The sequence below is a fragment of the Aotus nancymaae genome, unplaced genomic scaffold, assembly GCF_030222135.1.
Source record: "Aotus nancymaae isolate 86718 unplaced genomic scaffold, 86718_ANA_hifiasm-v0.15.2.pri h1tg000083l, whole genome shotgun sequence".
NCBI lineage: Eukaryota > Metazoa > Chordata > Mammalia > Primates > Aotidae > Aotus > Aotus nancymaae.
Window position 1 is genome coordinate 3,540,477 of NW_026988498.1, and position 19,176 is coordinate 3,559,652.

The 19,176-nt window shown below is 40.2% G+C and overlaps 1 protein-coding gene across 7 annotated transcripts in view; it reads right to left on the reverse strand.

Moving 5' to 3' along the window:
* Positions 1–19,176, reverse strand: part of SFMBT2 (Scm like with four mbt domains 2) — a 288,295-nt gene that overhangs the window by 70,314 nt on the left and 198,805 nt on the right. For all 7 annotated transcript variants that reach the window (XM_064369048.1, XM_021670606.2, XM_064369044.1 and 4 more), the window contains 2 exons: positions 13,505–13,606; positions 8,754–8,901 (listed from right to left, as the gene is read on the reverse strand). In XM_064369048.1, coding sequence (XP_064225118.1) covers positions 8,754–8,901; positions 13,505–13,606 — 250 coding nt within the window. The remainder of the gene's footprint in view (positions 1–8,753; positions 8,902–13,504; positions 13,607–19,176) is intronic.

Below are 19,176 nucleotides of genomic sequence, written 5' to 3' on the forward strand. Positions count from 1 at the left end.
ACGAACTCAAGGGAGGGCCAGAGAAATTGACTTTAAAGCAAAATGCCTTACCAGGAAAAAAGAGAGCGTCCACCAGTCTAATGATCCTGAATCTGAACACCTTAACACAGCTTCTAACATGAACACCACACACTACATACCGCATAGCACACACAGACACACACCACAGATGTACCACATATACACGTCACATATTAGACACAAACACACACACCACACATACACACCTACGCACACGCACACCACACATACACACCATGCACAAACATATCCAACACAAAAACAAAGAGATGCTAGCAAATCCTCAATCTCAAAATGATATTTTAAAGTACCATTTGGAAATTTACAGAACAGATAAAAATATAGTGAGGATATAGAAAATCTGAATAATTCAATAAATAAACTTGACCTGACCAAATGATGTGACAATAAATTTGAAAATGCAGCTAAAACAGACAATACTGTAAAATACATAAATGGTTACCCTGACTAAACTTATATTCACTAAAGGAAATAAATTCATACTCAATAAAATACCAACAATATCACCAGCTCCAGATAGGTTTATAAAATAGTTTTACCGAAGTTTCAAGAATCACATAAGTCGTATCTTACACAAAATGTTTTTGAGACAGTTTAGAAAGGTAGCTAGACAAGACATAAATATACAAAATCAGTGGTATTCTCTTATACCAGCTGACAACCAATAAGAAATGAAAAGAAATCCCATTCACCACAGCAAGCAGAAGGATAAGGTATCTGGGAAATATTCCAACAAAAAAAGAAAGTTATAAAAAGATAAAAGAAAAAGCAATTTTTCCAAATTAATCTATAAATTCAATGCAATGCCAAAATCCAGTGGGACTATAGAACCTTACAAACTGATGCTAAAATTCATGTACAAGAATGACCTGTCAAAAATAACCAAGAAATTTTGAGAAAAAAAGAAAAAGTGACTCAATTAATAGCTATCAAGACTATATTATTATAAAGTAATAGCAATTTGTTCAGGGATATACAAACAGACTGATGAAGCAGAATAACAAAGAACAGGGTAAGAGTCACCCCCACAAAGGGATGGATCCATGACAGTGGTCCCATTATAAATCAAAGAGGAAACAGCAGACCATTCAACAAATGATGTAGAGACAAGTGTGGAAATAGAAAATGCAATTCAATTCAAGCAAGAAAAATAAGAAAGTTTTCCTTCCTCGTGCCAGTACAAAAATCATTTTCAAGTAGGTTACAGAGCTAAACATGGAAACGTAAAACTGTAAGAGTTTCAAAGAAAACACATCAGTAGGAAGGAATTCTACAGATATATAAACAATGGATACAGGGAAAGATGGCTGCTTGACTACATTATAATTTACTAATTCAATATGCCATAAAAAATCATTAAAAAGCAAAGAAACAAGCCAGACTAGGTTATTATATGTGTGTGAAGCACATTGCTGAGAAAGGATTCATTTTAGAATATATAAACTACTTCTATGATCAACAGAAAATGGGTTAAAGAAGAAAACCACAAATGGCCAATAAGCACAGGATGCAATGCTCAACCATCCTAGTGATCAGGACCACCCAGTGAAATAAGGAGATCTGCTTCACTCCCCTCAGAGGGGTCATGCTTAACCCTGGGAATATCACACAACAGTAAGGGTAACACAAAATGGGAATGCTCAAACACCATGTTAGAAACGTAAACTGACACATCGTAGAGAGTATTTGTTACTATCTATGGAATTCCAGGGATATCCCCTGAAAGCATCTCTTATACTTGGGGACATTGGATGTAGATTTGAGGATCATTTGCAATAGGGAAAACTGGAAATCCCTTCCATGTTTACCAATAGTAAATGGGATTTTCAAATATTACAGTATATTCATAAAGTAAGCAAAATGAATAATCTACATGTCCCAACATGGAAAAGCATCTGAAAAATGTTAATAAACAAAAAGTTACATAAAGATATGCATAGCACATTATATATGTATATAGCTAGATATTTTGACTATAATAAAAACAATGATACTGGTAACGCACAAACAGAGAAGCCTGCACAGTCATGTCGTAAAAGCATGTAATCTTTAGGAGGATGCTCACCCTGTGGAGGATGAGGGGAGAAGGGCTAGGGGTGGAAGAGAATGGGGAGAGAGCTTCAATTCATTCAACTTCAACAAATACCTACCCAAGTGCCACCCACCATTCTAGCTACTGAGGATAAGTGATGAGTGACTGACAAACACCCTTGCTGCTCTGGATCTTTCATTTTAGTGGGGAGATGAATGAAAAACAGATAAACAAGAGAGGTATATATTACTTATTTGTGTACTGCATGATAAGGTCTGTGATACACTGCAGGGAAGTAGAGGCAAATGTTGGGGGTGGCGGTTTGCTATTGATATTGAACAGGAAGCTCAGAAAGATGACTTCAAGCAGGTAGCACTTGAGCCAAGACTGAAGCAGGTGAAGGGCATCTGCGCAGAAGGAACAGCAGGTGCCACACCAAGGAGATGACAGTGAGTGGAGCAGACTGAGTGGGGAGTTAGGAGAGGAGGTGGGACAAGGCAGTGGAAGTCAGCATGGCTGGGTGCTGTAGGCTGTTTCCACAGTCTTGACATGGACACTGAGTGAGGTGGAAGGTGCTGGACAGTCTGAGCAGAGAAGGGACCTGTGGTTTATGTTCTAACATGATCAATCTGATAGCAGTGGTGAGAGTCCCCTGAGTAAAATGAGGGGCCACTACAGGAACTAGGTGAGACTCACTGGTGGCCTGAGCCAGGTGGTCATGAGGAGAAGCGGTGAGATTCTGAAAATGTGGACAGGAGTCCCTGATGGGTAAGGTATGGGGTGTGAGAAATAGAGGACTTAAAGATGACTCAATCTTCATTATGCCCATAATGCTTTCATGTTTCGTATTTTACTGTTGAAAAAGGTGAATCAAACAAGGCAGAATGTTAGCATCTGTTGAAGCAAGGTGGTAGGGCCCTGAGTGTCTGTCTTATATGTTATTTTCTGCTCCCTTTGGTATGTCTGAAACATGAGTGACCAAATGGATTAAGCTCATCAGTCAGTGTCTGAGATTTTTCTTTAGGAAAAGAGAATACCACTTAGGGTTCTCTGCTTTGTGTCTCAATAATACTTAAAATGCATCTTTACTTCCTAAATGTATTAACAGTTTATGTGTCTATTAAATGGTCAGCCTAACAGAGGCAATTCAAAGTGCTAACACAAGCCAATTACTTCAGCCTTCGCTCACATCTTTTACAGCAGAAATTTAATGGCTGAACATTTTCTTCAAAAGTTCCTGGGTGGAACCTTTCCTCTACAACTAATTCTACAACTAATCTTTGATGTTACAACAGAAAAGTTAATGAAATAATTTTAAAATAGCATGCCATGGTTGATGACCCATACACATTTCGGCTTAGGTGATCTACTTACCTGCTGATCACTTTTCACAGTGCCTATGAAATTGACTTGCTGTTTATTGGGTTTAAACTAATTGGGTAAAATCTCCAAGGTGCTATCTTTTGCTTACCAGGAAAATGCTTACTAGAAAAGTCACACTGAAAAATTCCTATCCACTCTAGCTCACTTGTCCCTAAGGTGTGAGGACACATTTTTTTTTTTTTAAGTAGGAACAGAGTTGAAACAATGTAATAAAATATCTGTGTTCTTTGTGTATCTCTTTTCTACACCACCAGAAGTCTTTTAGTCTTTTTTTCATTTCATCAGCTGCTTCCCAACCTCTTTTTGGAATTGAGCAACACATTGTAACTGTAAGCAGCATTCATGTTTCTAACAGAAATCTAGACAAGGCAATACATTCATAGAAAACATACACACAGGAAAACATCTGAAATCACTTGGCAATATGTATAATAAATCCAACATATTCTACATGTAAACCTAAGAATTTAATTTAAACACAACAACCTTTTATTTTTTTTAAAAAAAAAGCTTCTACTTGCATACATTCATAAAGTGAAGAACAGTGTTTGAAACATCCCTACAGCATGACTGTCAATCCTGGTGTTGAGATTAAGATGATGTGCAACCAACCACCTCAAAAGGAAACTGTAAAACGCCACTACCACAATCACTACCACCACCTCCTCTAAATGCTCATTCAGTTTGATTACAAAAATAAATATATTGCACTCTCACAAGACAGTAAGGGAGTCCGTGAACGAAGCCATGACTGTCTTATAACCACAGACCCTTGTAGAATTATTCACCAAAATTGTAATTCTCTGCTGTGACATACTGACCATTTGAATCATGTAAAGCCATGGTCCACTGACATGAGTTAGGTTGCTTTAGGCCCTGCAAACTCTCTAGAATTACTAAGAAGGATGAACATTAACAAGATATCAGCAAGACAGAACGGCAGTAAAGTGTGGATATGGCTGTGTAGAAAAAGCATTAGATTTGGAATCTTAAGACTGGGGTTTTTAAACCAACACCTCTACACCAGGATTTGAAAAGTCATTTAACACAACTGAGCCTCCATTTCTCTATGTATAAAATAAGTAAGGTTGTTGAAATCATCTTTAGGATACTTTTCAGTTACAAAAACCCTCCATTTTTAATAATATGTTTATTTTTGAATAGTACTCTTATTTAGACCAAACAAAAGATAAAAATAGTATTGTTACACGTCAAGTCTACCTTCATCCCTTATGCCATGCTCCCCACTGCTGTCCCCCATACCCCAAACACCAGTACTTACTCTCATTAGTTTCTTATGTAACTACAGAAATATGAGCAAACACTAATATATACTGTCTTGGTTCTTCTCTAACACAGAAGGTGTCATACGATACCTACTGTACCATCGAGATACTGTGTATCTCTGAGAGCCTTCCACATCAGTTCAGAGACTTCCCTCATTCTTTTCAACAGTGGCACAGATTTCATTAGATGGATCTCCAAAGTCTACTTAACCAATATCCTACTGATAAATACTTGAATTTTTTCACTCTTTGGGTATTATAAATAATGCTGCAAAAAATAAACTTTTATGCAGATGATCTCTACATTAAAACTTAAGGAGAAATTTCCAGAAGTGGAATTACTGAGTCGCTGGGAAAATGCATCTAAAAGTTTAATAAAATCTGCCAAACTGCCTTCCACATAGCTTGCACTTTTCTGCACTCTCAACAGCAATGTCTGAAAATCTTTATTCCCCCACCTTCTCACTAAGCTGAGGTTCTCCTGTTCCTTCTCCTTTGGATTTCTATCTCATATGATAAGCAGACGCCACTTCAGTGGGATTTCTCTTCATTTGTGTTTCTCTTATTATGATGAGTTTGCCCAAGAGTCACTGAGTTTCTTATATTGTGTGCACTTCTGAGCTTATTTCTTGTCCACATTCCTGTAAGTTGCTTGTCTTTTTCTTACTGGTTTACAAGTAAAAATTCTATTTCAAGAAAACATTCCTGAACTAATGATATTTACCGCATTCTTGAACAATATTTGGCTGTGTCCCCACCAAAATCTCACCTTGAATTGTAACTCCCACAATTTCCGCATGTCGTGGGAGGAAGCTGGTGGGAGGTAATTGAATCATGGGACAAGTCTTTCCCATGCTGTTCTCATAATAGTGAATAAGTTTCATAAGATCTGATGGTTTTAAAAACAGGAGTTTCCCTGCATATGCTCTCTTTTTGCTTGCTACTCTCCATGTGAGATGTGACTCACTGCCTTCCACCATGATTTTGAGGCTAACCCAGCCACATGGAACTGTAATCTATTAAACCCCTTCTCCTGTATAAATTACCCAGTCTCAGGTATGACTATATCAGCAGCATGAAAACAGACTAATACACTGAACTAATCATATTTACTACTTACTGAATGCTTTAATGGTTTAAAAAGAGTTATAGTTTCTTACTGGAAGGTATTAGCCACCATTACTCAATATTCTACTGATGTGTAGTACGTATTTGCATATAATATCCATGAAGAAACATTCTTTTGAGTTTTTGAAAAGACAATTTCGCTTTCAATAAGAGAAAGGAATGGTTTGGAAGAATGCATGAAGATAATTCCACCTCACCAAGTATCACAAATACTTGGATAAAAGAGACGAAATGATCATCATAACTAAATATTAAGTATAAAAAAGCTTAAAATATAAAAATGCTTAATTTTATACCTTTGTACAGTCCTTTCATTGCATGTTTAAGAGTTCAATTACATTAATGTAAAACAATTTTACTTAATATCACTTAATATCATAAAATTCAAGTATCCAAATAGACACATCCATTTTCCTAGTGAACTTCTAAGCTACGTCAATGATCTTTTTATGTAATTCATAGAAAATGTATTTTAAAATTCTGAAAACATTGACAACTATGAAACCTCTGCCATAGTGGAGGGATCAAGCAGCTAAAATGCTGATATAAACACTTTTCCTTTTTTCACTCTGTGAGGAAATATCCAACCATTAAAAAAATTCTTAAATGTAAATAGATCCTAATACTATGGAGGAATTAGAAGTCTAACCAAGTAGCATTTACATATCTAGAAAAAGTTTTCCTTCAATGACACAGGACCCATTCTCCACATATACTTCCATGAGACAAGTCCAAAGGAAGCAAAAGAAAACGACCCACAGGGCGTTCAAACTCTACAGGACCTGCGGCTAATTCCACAGCAGGGAAGGACTTCTCACCCACTACCAACAGGTCGTTGAGTACATGACTTCTGCAAGGTCATATTAGAGGGATGAGAATCCTTTGACTTTCATCATTTTAACTCTGCTGGTCACCTGAGGACTACCACAGATGTCTCCACTGGACAGTCTTGAAAAAGGAAGTGGTGACGTGGCTCAGGATGCAAAGCCAGTGTGTACCAACAGAGAAACAAACGCCAAGGCTTCCTGGAGTCCTCACTGCTACCAGGGGACACAGTCCCAGGACCCAGGCTCTGCCCGGAGACCTACAATCCAAGTGACCTTGGGCAAGTTATACAAGCTTTCTGTGACTCAGATTCTTCATGGTTCACTTTGAGGAGTGAATGAATTAGGCATTAAAAACAGTGACTGGTAAACGGTATTAACAGTTCTGTGGACGTTCACCATATACCATTAGGCCGAATTCCATGACTGCACAACTTTAACCCGAGCAGTCAACAGCTGAAATGGAAATATTCAAGAGCATCTCCTCTGTAAGGACAAATACAGGGGAAAATGAAGATGAAAGCCCAGCAGAATACAGTTATAGTAAAGGTAAGCAGGCACAGCACCATTAAACGATGCAAACAGCATGACGAGGCCACCAGGCAAGGTGGGACTTAACCTGTGTGGGAATTGGATTATTTTCCCAGTAGGATTAATGCCCCAAGCAATCCAATCCCTGACAATCTGGAAAGGTTAGTACAAAACCCCTTATTATTTCAGGTTTTCTGTTAAAATCCTCCCCAATAAGTTTATTTTCCTAATCTTTTTCTAATTTTCTTTTTTTTTTTTTTTTGAGACAGAGTCCGCTCTATTGCCAGGCTGGAGTGCAGTGGCACAATCCCGGCTCACTGCAACTTCCGTTTTCAGGTTTCAAGCAATTTTCCTGCCTCAGCCTCCCGAGTAGCTGGGACTACAGGCACACACCACCATGCCCAGCTAATTTTTTGTATTTTTAGTAGAGACGAGGTTTCACCATCTTGGCCAGGATGGACTCGATTCTTGACCTCATGATCCATCCGCCTCGGCCTCCCAAAGTGCTAGGATTACAGGCGTGAGCCACCGTGCCCAGCCTCTTCTTACTATACCTTTATTATTCTTCTCTTAGTCTCACCTCTCATCTTCTTCTTTTTTTTTTTTTTTTTTTTTTTTTTTTTTTTGCGATGGAGTCTCTCTCTGCCGCCCAGGCTGGAGTGCAATGGCACAATCTCGGCTCACTGCAACCTCTGCCTCCTGGGTTCAAGCAATTCTCCTGTTTCAGCCTCGTGAATGGCTGGGATTATAGGCACCCACCACCATGCCTAGCTAATTTTTGTATTTTTTGTTTTTTTAGTAGAAATGGGGTTTCACCTGTTGGCCAGGATGGTCTCGAATTCCTGACCTCATGATCCACCCGCCTTGGTCTCCCAAAGTGCTGAGATTACAGGTGTGAGCCACCACGCCTGGCCCTCACCTGTCATCTTACTGCTTTCTTTCTGAATAAACCTTAAGCCTATAGGGCACAGCAAACCACACTGGTTAACTCTAAGAGTAGTACTCACTCACGATGTGGTTCTTGAATCCCAATTTAAAATTATTTTAATGCATTCTTGCTCCCAATGTAATTATTATAAAGTATTATAGCATCTAATTGTTGGATATCTGAAAGCAAACTGACTCTGGGGAAAGCTTTGCTTACTGGAAATAAAAACTCTAAAGAAATGCTTCACTAACATTGTGTTACATTTGTAAAACCACTTCTCAGACACTTTCGAGTGTTTGACCTCAATCAGTCAGCAATGCTGCACCCTCTATGCCCGAACAACAGCAGCACAGCTGCCAATCATGCAGTAACTAATAGGGAAACTCCCATGGACAGAAGTGAGAAGCCCAGGGCCGCCCGCCCAGCCGAGGGGTGGAGCTATAACTGACACCTATGTCAAGGTGAAGAACATCCTATTTCCGCTATGTCTAAACCCTTTACAAAACCAGCCTCCCCAGATTAACACAGGAATTACTGCAATGACAATAAGACACCCTCCTGAATCACCCAGACCCTGCACGCCTTCACAGAATACAAACCTTTGGGAGGAGTGAGGCTGACTCCATTTTTAAGGCACCATTGTACTGGCAAAATCCCCAAAGAATCTGCATGGCACAGCACTGAAACTTGGCTTGGTTCAGGTCTTAGGTCATCAAAAGTCACTTGAAAAAAGTGATTGTTAAAAACCTAAAAGAAAAAAAAAAGCAGGGGGGAACCAAAGGTTAATTCTTAGGAGTTACATATAATGCTAGTATAAAATACTGGCAGAGCTTCCAAAGGCAACTAATATATGTCATCAAAATGATTTGAATACAAACTGGCATTTTCAATGTCTGTTGCTAAATTAATTCAGCTGATAAAAAGTTAGAATTGACCACTATGGTCCTATTATTGGAAAAATAAATATAGGATATATGGAAGTATGAGAATGAGCAAAATCAAAGACTCAGAGAATTAACCAGTGGCCATAGCTTGAAGAAAAATGAATGGAGGAAGTCAGACAGGCAAACCCCAGCTTAGATAAAAGTCAAGATAGGAACTGAAAAGTGAAACCATTTATCACTGTCCATAGCCAGCACCAAACTCTTTATACCTGATCATTCAAGAATCTCCAAGATCTGGCTTGGAGCTTTCTAGCCTTATCCTATACCACATCCCTCAGAAAACCAGAGAGGAATCATTCACACTAAGCCTCATGGGCTACAACACCTCCAGTGCCATGTTTAAGGTATCAAAATACAGTGCATTTTCAAAGTGTGTCTCATATTTCAATGCTGCTGACCTGGTTGGAATAAACAGCCCTATAACACCCCCAGTGCCATATTTAAGCTATCAAAACACAGTGCATTTTCAAGGTGCGTCTCCTATTTCAATGCTGCTGATATGGTTGGAATAAACAGCCCTTGCTCTGTGCTCCTAAAATTTCAGACTTCAACTTCTGTATCGAAAACTGTCATTTCTTCCTAGACTGATAACACATAGTCTTCCAATGCAATAGAGCTTAAGTTATTAGAGGACAATGATATCTTTTTTATGAACACAAGTATCCCCAAATGCATATAAAATGCTTTGTATGTAGGAACTGGATAAATGATCACTGAGTATAAGAAGAAACATCAATGAAGAAATAAGAGCCAGGCGTACAGATAAGCAAAGCAGAGGGCAAAACTCAAGACGGCCCATCACTGAAAAGCGTGACGCATTTAAATAATGTAGTATCTAAAACAGGGCAGAAAAGAAGATCCTTTTCCCAACTCAACAGACGTAGCCCAGTCTTCCTTAGGAAACCTTGAGGGTTTTATGAAGCTATGATTCCCGGCTCCTTCAGTTTTTTTCTGGAAGCAATTTAGTTCAAAGCGAAGCAAGAGGAAACTCACTTCTGTTCTTCTCTGTGCTAATTTTGGTAAATAGTGTACTGAAAGGTTTGCCTGTGAAAGTCAACTTCAAGGAACAAAGGATCAGATGGGGGCCTTCCCTGTGAGGTCATCTCCGAGAACCCTGTTGAGAATCCCATTCTTCCTCCACCTGAAACCTGCAAGATTGTATTAAAGGATTATGAAAATCCTTGAACTTTTGTCATTTTCACTCTTCTGGGGACCTGCAGACTGCCACAGGCATCTCTACTGGACAGTCTTGAAAACTGAAGCATGGCGATTTGGCTCAGGGTGCAAAGCCAGTGCGGACCAACAGGCTTCGGAACAAATACCGAAGCCTCCTGGAATCCTCACTGCTACTGGGGGCACAGTCCCAGGACCCCAATATCCCTGCCCTGTGCATTTTTCTCCTTAGCCCATTTAATATGTAACATTCTGTATTTACTTACTTATTAATTCTGTTTATAGTCTGTTTCCCTCCATTAAAATATAAGCTCCACAATGGGAACATTGTCCAGAATAGAGTCTATGAATGCTCAGTAAATATCTGTTAAATTACTGTTATTTAGTCTATCTCACATACATACACATACTCACACACATACGTATATAAAGAGCATGTGTTTTGGTGGAGCCACAGTATCTTGTAAAGAAGGGCACAAAGAATTTCCACAACCATTAAGATTCACGCTTACATGGGAACACTTCAAAGGAAAAGTTTAGTAACTTTCATCAAATCCATCAGGGCTCATGTTCCTAAATGATCTGAAGCACTGTTTTGTGCTCTATCCAGTCCAGAACCCACAGGACTCAGAACTAAAGCCCAGAGTAGTTAACTGGCTTGTCCAAGACTGCACAGCAAAGAGTTGGCAGAAACAGAAACAGAAACAGAACCCAAGGCTTCTAATTCAGTATCCTTCTAATCAATACAACACACTTCGCTTACTTACACAGATGACATCATCACCATCTGCCAGTATCTAAACACCAAAAACACACCCCCGCTGGACGTCTGGAGGTTCATCATTTAATACTGGATCCACTAAGCGCCTGTGTGTATCCTTGTCTGTTTGTGGTAACATTATTTATATATTTCTTCAACAGTTATGCCACCAAGTAAAGGCCCAGGGTGGAAAAATATGAAATTTTCGTTGTGATGAGTAATGACAGCGCAGTATGTTACATTTTCAAACATAATATTCCAAAATGCTTTCCCATATTTAGAGAAATACATTTAATTATAAATATCTTCTACACTAAGTATTCTGATACCTCATTACATGAAGATGAGTCTTGAACCTGGGGAGGTGTATACCTAGGTTCTAAAAGACAGATGCACACATCCCCATCCATGCATTATACGATACATGGTCAGTAAGAGAAGGAGTGTATACGAAACAGCATGACTCATTTTATATTTGCTACAAAGGGTAAGAAAAAGCAAAATAGAAAGAAAAACACAGTTTAGAAATCAGTAAAAATACCTTCTGCCTCCCCACAGTAAGATCTACTTAGAGAAAATTATTTACAGTGAAAAACCAACCATCACTGGAAGTCTATCCAACTGGATAAAGACATTTGGGTTGAAACTAATTTTGATGAGTAGACACATTCTAACATTACATATTACAGCTATTTAAAGGCATAAGAACATGAGAGAGGCTATGCACATCGACTCTGTTGAGTTTAATTGATAAGTACCAGGTGAGGTGACCCTGTGGCAGATAGAGGGGCAGCAGGCATGCCTGCAGCACCCACTGCCAGAACAAAGGGGAATTCTGGCCAGGATTCAACAGGGCACCATGCGTCCATTTTGGAAAAATATCCAACAACTAGCAGGATACACAGTCAAGAACCTCAAAGCTCATTTCAAATAAAAAGCTTTTTAATGGATGCTAGATAATCAGGAATACATGACTTTTGACCTCCAGATTATAAAGTAAAAGCCACTATATATTCCTTTAAATAAAGTACCTTAAATATTTAAAGTTTTTTCTTTTTTTTGAGATGGAGTCTTGCTCTGCTGCCCAGGCTGGAGTGCAGTGGCACGATCTCAGCTCACTACAACCTCTGCCTCCCAGGTTCAAGCAATTCTCCTGCCTCACCCTCCCAGTAGCTGGGATTACAGGCACCTGCCACCATGCCCGGCAAATTTTTGTATTTTTAGCAGAGAGAGGTTTTCATCATGTTGGTCAGGCTGGTCTCGAACTTCTGACCTCAAGTGATCCTCCCACCTCAGCCTCCCAAAGTGCCAGGATTACAGGAATGAGTCACCATGCCTAGCCCTTAAAGTTATCCTTTAAAAAAAAAATACTTCAATGGTTATAAAAATAATTTATGTCCACTAAAGAAAAAACATTTAGAAAGCATTTCATTCTTATAGCCAATTTCCATATTCTATAATACACTATCACTACTAAATTTCTCAAGTGTTAGCAAATTGTAAATTTTTAAAAACTCATGACTCAAATAACATTAAAACACTAATCACTATATGAAAAGTGATTTTCCTTAAAGAAAATCCCATTTCCTTAAGAAAAAGAAATTAAAATAGAATTGACTTTTGAATCTTTAATTAAATTATCCTACTGAAGTACACAAAAGACCATTCACCAAAACACACATTGGTCACGAATGCTGTTTCCCCAACCATTCACAAGAGAATCCTTAAGGCAGAAACAACCAATTTCGATTTTACCAGAGGTTATGTCATTAAAATTTCTTTAATGGGGAATGGATATTACACTCTTTTTTAAAAAAATTTTATTGTTTTGTAGAGACATGGTCTCCCTATGTTACCCAGGCTGGTTTTGAACTCCTGGGCTCAAATGATTCTTCCACCTTGGTCTCCCAAAGTGCTGGGATTACAGATGTGAGCCACCATGCCACACCAGGATATCACCATCTTCAAAGACTAACAGATCATTATAAAAATGCCCTTACGTTAAAAAGTAACTTAGTTTTGAATCTGGCATGAGTTTTTCTTTAGTCAACGCGGGCAGATGAGAAAAAGAACATAGGAAAGCTGAGACATGGGAGATGAGAATTTGCTTTGCATCATTTTCATGTATTTTCCAAGTATAAACAGCTCATATTTACTACTACCGCTGCAGGAATAACAAATTACCCTTGTAATGATTATGACATGCAACTTGTCAGTGGACAACTAGGAGAAGACAAGGAAAATTCGCCCTATCCATGATAAGAGGGGGTATCTGATCAGAGTCACTCTGTGCCACCAGTAATAAAAAGAGCTGAAAGCCATGCTGGACCAGAGGGGCGGCAATCTCCCTTAGCTTCGCCTGGCAGTGCTGATAGCCTTGCACAGATATATTTCATCTGGCCATCTTTGAGTGGAAAGACTTAATTTGATCCACTCCAGGGGCTGCGTCGAAGAGTGAGGGAGGAAAACCCACCTTAGTCACTGATGCAGGAGAGATGTAAAAGGGCTCGCTCATATTCACTGTCTCAAGCTTCATCCCAACTGTGAAGAAATGGCTTCGCAAATCTGCGTGATCCTGCAGAGAGAAAGATGAAAATACTGAAAGCCACGGTTCTGTAAATGACCTTAGCCACTGTCCGCATGCGCTCCAGGAGCATTTTACTGGGCAACTGAAATCTGATGGAAACAATTCACCCTCCCCGTTTCAAACTTCTAATTATTGCAAGATACCATGGATCTAATTATTTTCTGCAGGCTATATTGCTTTTCCAAGGGAGAGGCCACAAGGCTTCGTGGCCATACTTAAATTTACACTAAGCAAAAATTCACATTACATGGCTTTGATCTTCCTAGGTGCTATCATCTGAAGTACAGCACAGTACGGGCGGCAGTCCGTCATCCTAACATGGCAGGGTGTCTTCAGAAAACGAGGCCTCTTACTACTGGAGTCACATCACAGGGCTTCAGTCAGTACCCTGTACCCAGGGTCTGCCCCCACCTTCCATGTGTAAGAGTACACGCTTACCAGTCACTGGGAGTAAGCTGGCACACAGCTTACTAGTATGAGTATGGGTAGGGGTACTCAAGGTTCCATGATCTTAAGAGATGCCTACAGGTAAGAATCCAAACCTGCCCCACAGACAATCAGAACCTGACTCCTACTCAATAAAGGTGAGCAACACCCGCTTCCTAATAGGGATCTGGCAGTTTTATAACCCGCTCACAGCAACCTTATGTGAGAGAGATGGGGCTTTCCTGCCTTTAAAAAAAAAACAAATTTCAATGTCTACTTCAGCTACACAGCAACAGAGGAGGTTGGCTGGACTCCGGATACCAGCATTCATCTTGCAGAGATGGAAGTCACCTCATAACTCACAATCGGGATAAACAGCAGTGGATAAATAAATGTATTTCCAGTCTGTCCCTGAGGAAATAATAGCTGCAAATAAATCCTGCGATTTCCAAATACATCAATTGGGTGTGAAGTACAAAAATATCTGGAGACCCGTTACCTTCTTTTATCTGTGAATCTGAAGTGGGTTTTTAATTACTTCCACGATGTCACTCTATATCCAACTCTGAGGACTGCACAGAGCCCGGTCGGGCAGTGTCTGTTCCCCCACAGCCCCCCAAAGCTGGTCAGTACCATCAGCGTCCACCAGGAGATCAGACTAGAAGAACTGCTCATATAGCTCTTCACCAGGACACCGAGTTGCCAAGGTAACAGAATGTAAATGCCTATAGAACCGCAAGGACCCTTTCATTTTTCATGTCCCCAGGGCAGTCTGCAAAGGTCTCTGTATGAGGGTCTGGGTGAAGTAAGCAGTGCCATGTCCAAAGAAGACATTAATCAGAACAAGAAAGGATGCAGTCCAATACGACAAAACCCAATCAAAGAAAATGGCCACTTTAAACACTTAGAAATTTAGAAATTCCTTAAGAACTTACAATCAACACTTTATAAAAGTTATATGCATAAGGAAAAGCACAAGGAAACAGGCACAGGTGATGATTTGCATGGTTTATGTTGCAAACAAAGCATTTAATTAATTTATTTTTAGCTTTTATTTATTTTTTATTTTTTTGAGATGGCGTTCCACTCTGTTACCCAGGCTAGAGTGCAATGGTGCAATCTCAGCTCACTGCAACCTCCACCTCCCAGGTTCAAGCGATTCTCCTGCCTCAGCCTCCAGAATAGCTGGGCACCTAGGGTTGATTCCATGTCTTTGCAGTAGTGCTGCAATGAACAGGTGAGAGCATGTGTATTTTTGATAGAATGATCTGTTTTCCTTTGGGGATGCCACCACTGATGAGATAGTTGGGTCAAATGGTAGCTGTTTTAGGTTCTTCAAGAAATCTCAGAACTGCTTTCACAGTGAGTGAACTAATTTACATTCCCACCAGCAGTGTGTAAGTGTTCCCTGTTCTCCATAGCCTCTTCGGCATCTGTTGTCTTTTTGACTTTTTAATAACAGCCATCCTTACTGGTGTGAGAGGGCATCTCATTGTGGTTTTGATTTCAAAGCATTTATTTTTAAAGGTGGCTGGGGGAAGGCAAATCAGGAAAGAAAAGGAATCGAAGGCTCCTGTACAGAGAGCGAATGTGGATCAACACACACCAGCCGTCATGCCCAGGCAGGGCCAGAAGCCACAGGCGAGGAGACATCACAACCAAACCAACACTGACTCATGACATTGGAACTAAAAGATTCCAAGTTAATTTGAGTGTTTCTAGAGTGAAGAAAAGACAAATATTTAAGGTGCTCAGTATCTCAATTACCCTGATTTGATCTTTACAAATTATATGAATGTATTCAACAATCACATGTACCCCAAAGTATGTACATCTATTACATACCAATAAAAAAATTTAAACATTAAAAAAAAGATGACAAGTGAATGCTCCTGTCAGGCACCCATGTCGCCAGTACCCATCAGCAGGAAACTGAGTCCCAATCATGGCTTCTGCGGGTAAATATCCTTCCCCATTTAAATACAAACCACTTTCGTCTTTGGAAAAGGGGAATTATTATAAAATTATCAGAGAATAAAACGTAGCCTGAATGTACTCAGCAAGTCTAAGCAGTCATTATCACGCTGTTTGACAACTCACAGGTGCCCTCAGTAACTCCCAGCACATTCATAACTATAAATAATGGCTAAACATAAATAGTGAATGTCAGTGTTTCTCAGGAGCCTCCCTCTCTATGCAGGAACCCCTTCCTCCTGCAGCCTGCCCCTCACCAGCCACAGCCACTGTTCATTGCATCCCGCATGGTACCCTTTACAATAAACAGGGTGAGGCATTCCTGAGGTCTGGTGTGCGGGGGCAGGCATGGGTCTTCTCCCAGGCTGCCTCTATCACCACGGCTCTCCACGGAGTCCCTGCTGTAGGGGCGTCCTGACAGCCATGGGACTTCTGGTCGACTCGCTCTCTTCATTCCCTCCATTCCAGATGCCGTGCTTCTATCTGCTCCATAGAACTCTTGCTCCAACCTTTGTTCTCTGAGTAGAGTTAGCTTTCTAAGTAGGGTTTACCCACAACCCTAAGTCCTTTCTACATCCCAGGCTCTCAATCTGACCTTGATCACTGACTTGGAGTTTTTAGCCAAATCCACACCCATCCTTTATCCCATACTCCAAGCCCTCTGGGAGGGTCTGTCAATCATAGCTCCTGGTGCTATGTGGAAACTCTGTGGCCCCAGGAGGCCTGCCCTCTCTGCTGATTTCCTGTGTTCACAGTCATCTAGCAGAGACCAGGGAGTGGTTGCTTCTCCTTGGAAATACAGCAGACAGCAATGGGTCCCTGCAATGGGACTGTATTGCAAATGCTTATGGGTAATGACTTCAGCGTCCTCTGCATCTAATTACATCTCTAGGTTAAGAGAGGACCACTTCTGCTTCCTGCACACAACACACAATCTCTTCCTTTGCTTCTGAGTGTCCTGTGCTCCAATGTCCATCATTAAACTCTCCATCTTTGCTCATCTATAACAATGAATATAAACATCAAAACCACGAATGGTCAGATTCAGGATAAAAATAAAAATAGCATGACATGAAAATATTCTTAGCTTAAGAACAATGCTCAGTGAGCATTATCCCAAAAATTTTAGAACTAGTTTCCCCTCTGCCAGTCTTGGCTCAGATCTCCTACAACGTAAATTATTTCTCCTAGGTTTCAGCTGTGTGGTAAATGTATATGAGTCTTTGCCCCTGGTACAGGACTCCTAAATCCTATGGGATTTCGCAGGTGATAGGAGCTCTTTTGTTCTAATGGGTCCATTCTTGGTGGGTCCCTAAACAGCTTCAGGGTGGGGTTTCATGTCTGGAAAGCCCAAGGCATGATTAGGGAGGGTTGTAAGTTCATTTCCACCCCTGCAAACACTGGGGAGGGGAGAAGAGCTGGATATGGAGCTTATCACCAATGGCCAAAGGTTTAATCAATCGTGCCTACATAATGAAACTTCCATGAACACTGTAAATGACAGAGTTGGGGGTTTTCCAGTTGAATACTTTCACATGCCAGGAGGTGGGGGCACCCCAACTCCAGAGGGCAGGAAGCTCCTGTGCCTGGGGCCCCCTTCCACCCCTCTCCCTGGGCACCTCTTCCACCCCTCTCCCTGGGGCCCCCTTCCACCCCTCTCCCTGGGGCCCCCTTCCACCCCTCTCCCTGGGCACCTCTTCCATCTGGCTTTTCATTTGCATCCTGTATGTTACCCTTTACAATAAACAGGTAATAGGAAACTGCTCTGTGAGCCATTCTGCACAACTACCAAATCCAAAGAGGAGGTTTGAGGAACCCTAATTTATAGCCATCAAATACAGGAAGCCCAGGACTTGTGACTGGCTTCAATGTGGAGGCATCTGGTGGTACCGAGCCCTTCACTTGTGGGGTCTGCACTGCTTTCACACAGTGTCAGAAATGAATTAAACTGCAGGATATTCACCTGCTGCCCAGAGAGCTGAAGAACTGGTGGATGTGGAAAGACCCACACACATGATGTCAGAAGTGCTGTGGGTAAAAACAGTTCATAAGTTACAGTCAACACACTTCTTACTCATGGAAATGCATCTGTTTTTCTTTTCAAACTATACAAAACCCCTTAAACACTTGTTTCATACACTTGAAAAAAGGAAGCCAGACATTCTGAGAGGTTGCAGCATCCAAACACAAGTATTTACAGTTTGGCCTCAAATATCCACATATCTTATCCTATTAAACTTCAACCCTGTATTTCAGAAATAAATCTGGATCCTGTATCTTCCAGCCCTCACTTTCACTTTCTGAAAATCACTTTCTAATCAACACCCCCCACCCAAAAAAAATCCCTCTATGACCACGTAGAAATCCCAGCATTTTCAAAGCTAAGTCAACATAATGGGAATTGAGAAGACTCCAGAATAAAGACATAACAATTAGAAAGTTTGACTAAATCTGCTACTGTAATGTTTATATTATTCATGAATGACAATGTCAGAATCATTTTACTGCAAGAGCAGAACAGTATTTTCTAAGGGGGTTTGCCATTGAAACTTCTGGCCATTGGATAACTTTTTAAAAACATGAAAGATAGCCATGTTGTATGTGCAGAAATTTCCAGTAAATGCCAAATTCTCTCATTTATACTATGTGGCTCATCCAAGAAAGGCTTCGATAAATATTTATCGAATTAAAATGAAGGGATGACAAAAATTTGATGATTTCTTGACATCCATTCCAATCCAATATTCTATCATTCATCCGATAAGCAATGATCAGAAACTACTGAGGCACCGCACAGGAGACAGACAGATATTGCATGGAATACACACAACACCCTCCATTTGTCAAAGGGAGAAGGAAAAAACAGGCAAAAACAGCTATGGAAGATCCAGACTGAGAAGAAACTTCAGAACAAATTTTTTTACTTCTACATGTAAAAACAAAGTGTCATTATGATCACGGTAGTCAAAGGATTTATAGGGGTAAAGCTTAATTTGGAAGATGAAAATCATGTGACTCAGAATGACAAAAGATTCTGGGAAGGTGGCACAGTGACTTTATGCAGAGAGACTGGGCTCTGGATATGGGATGGAAGCATTTAAATATGATCTAAAAGGCAAAAAAAGTCATTTGACACTCCTAAGGAATAACAAGTTTTT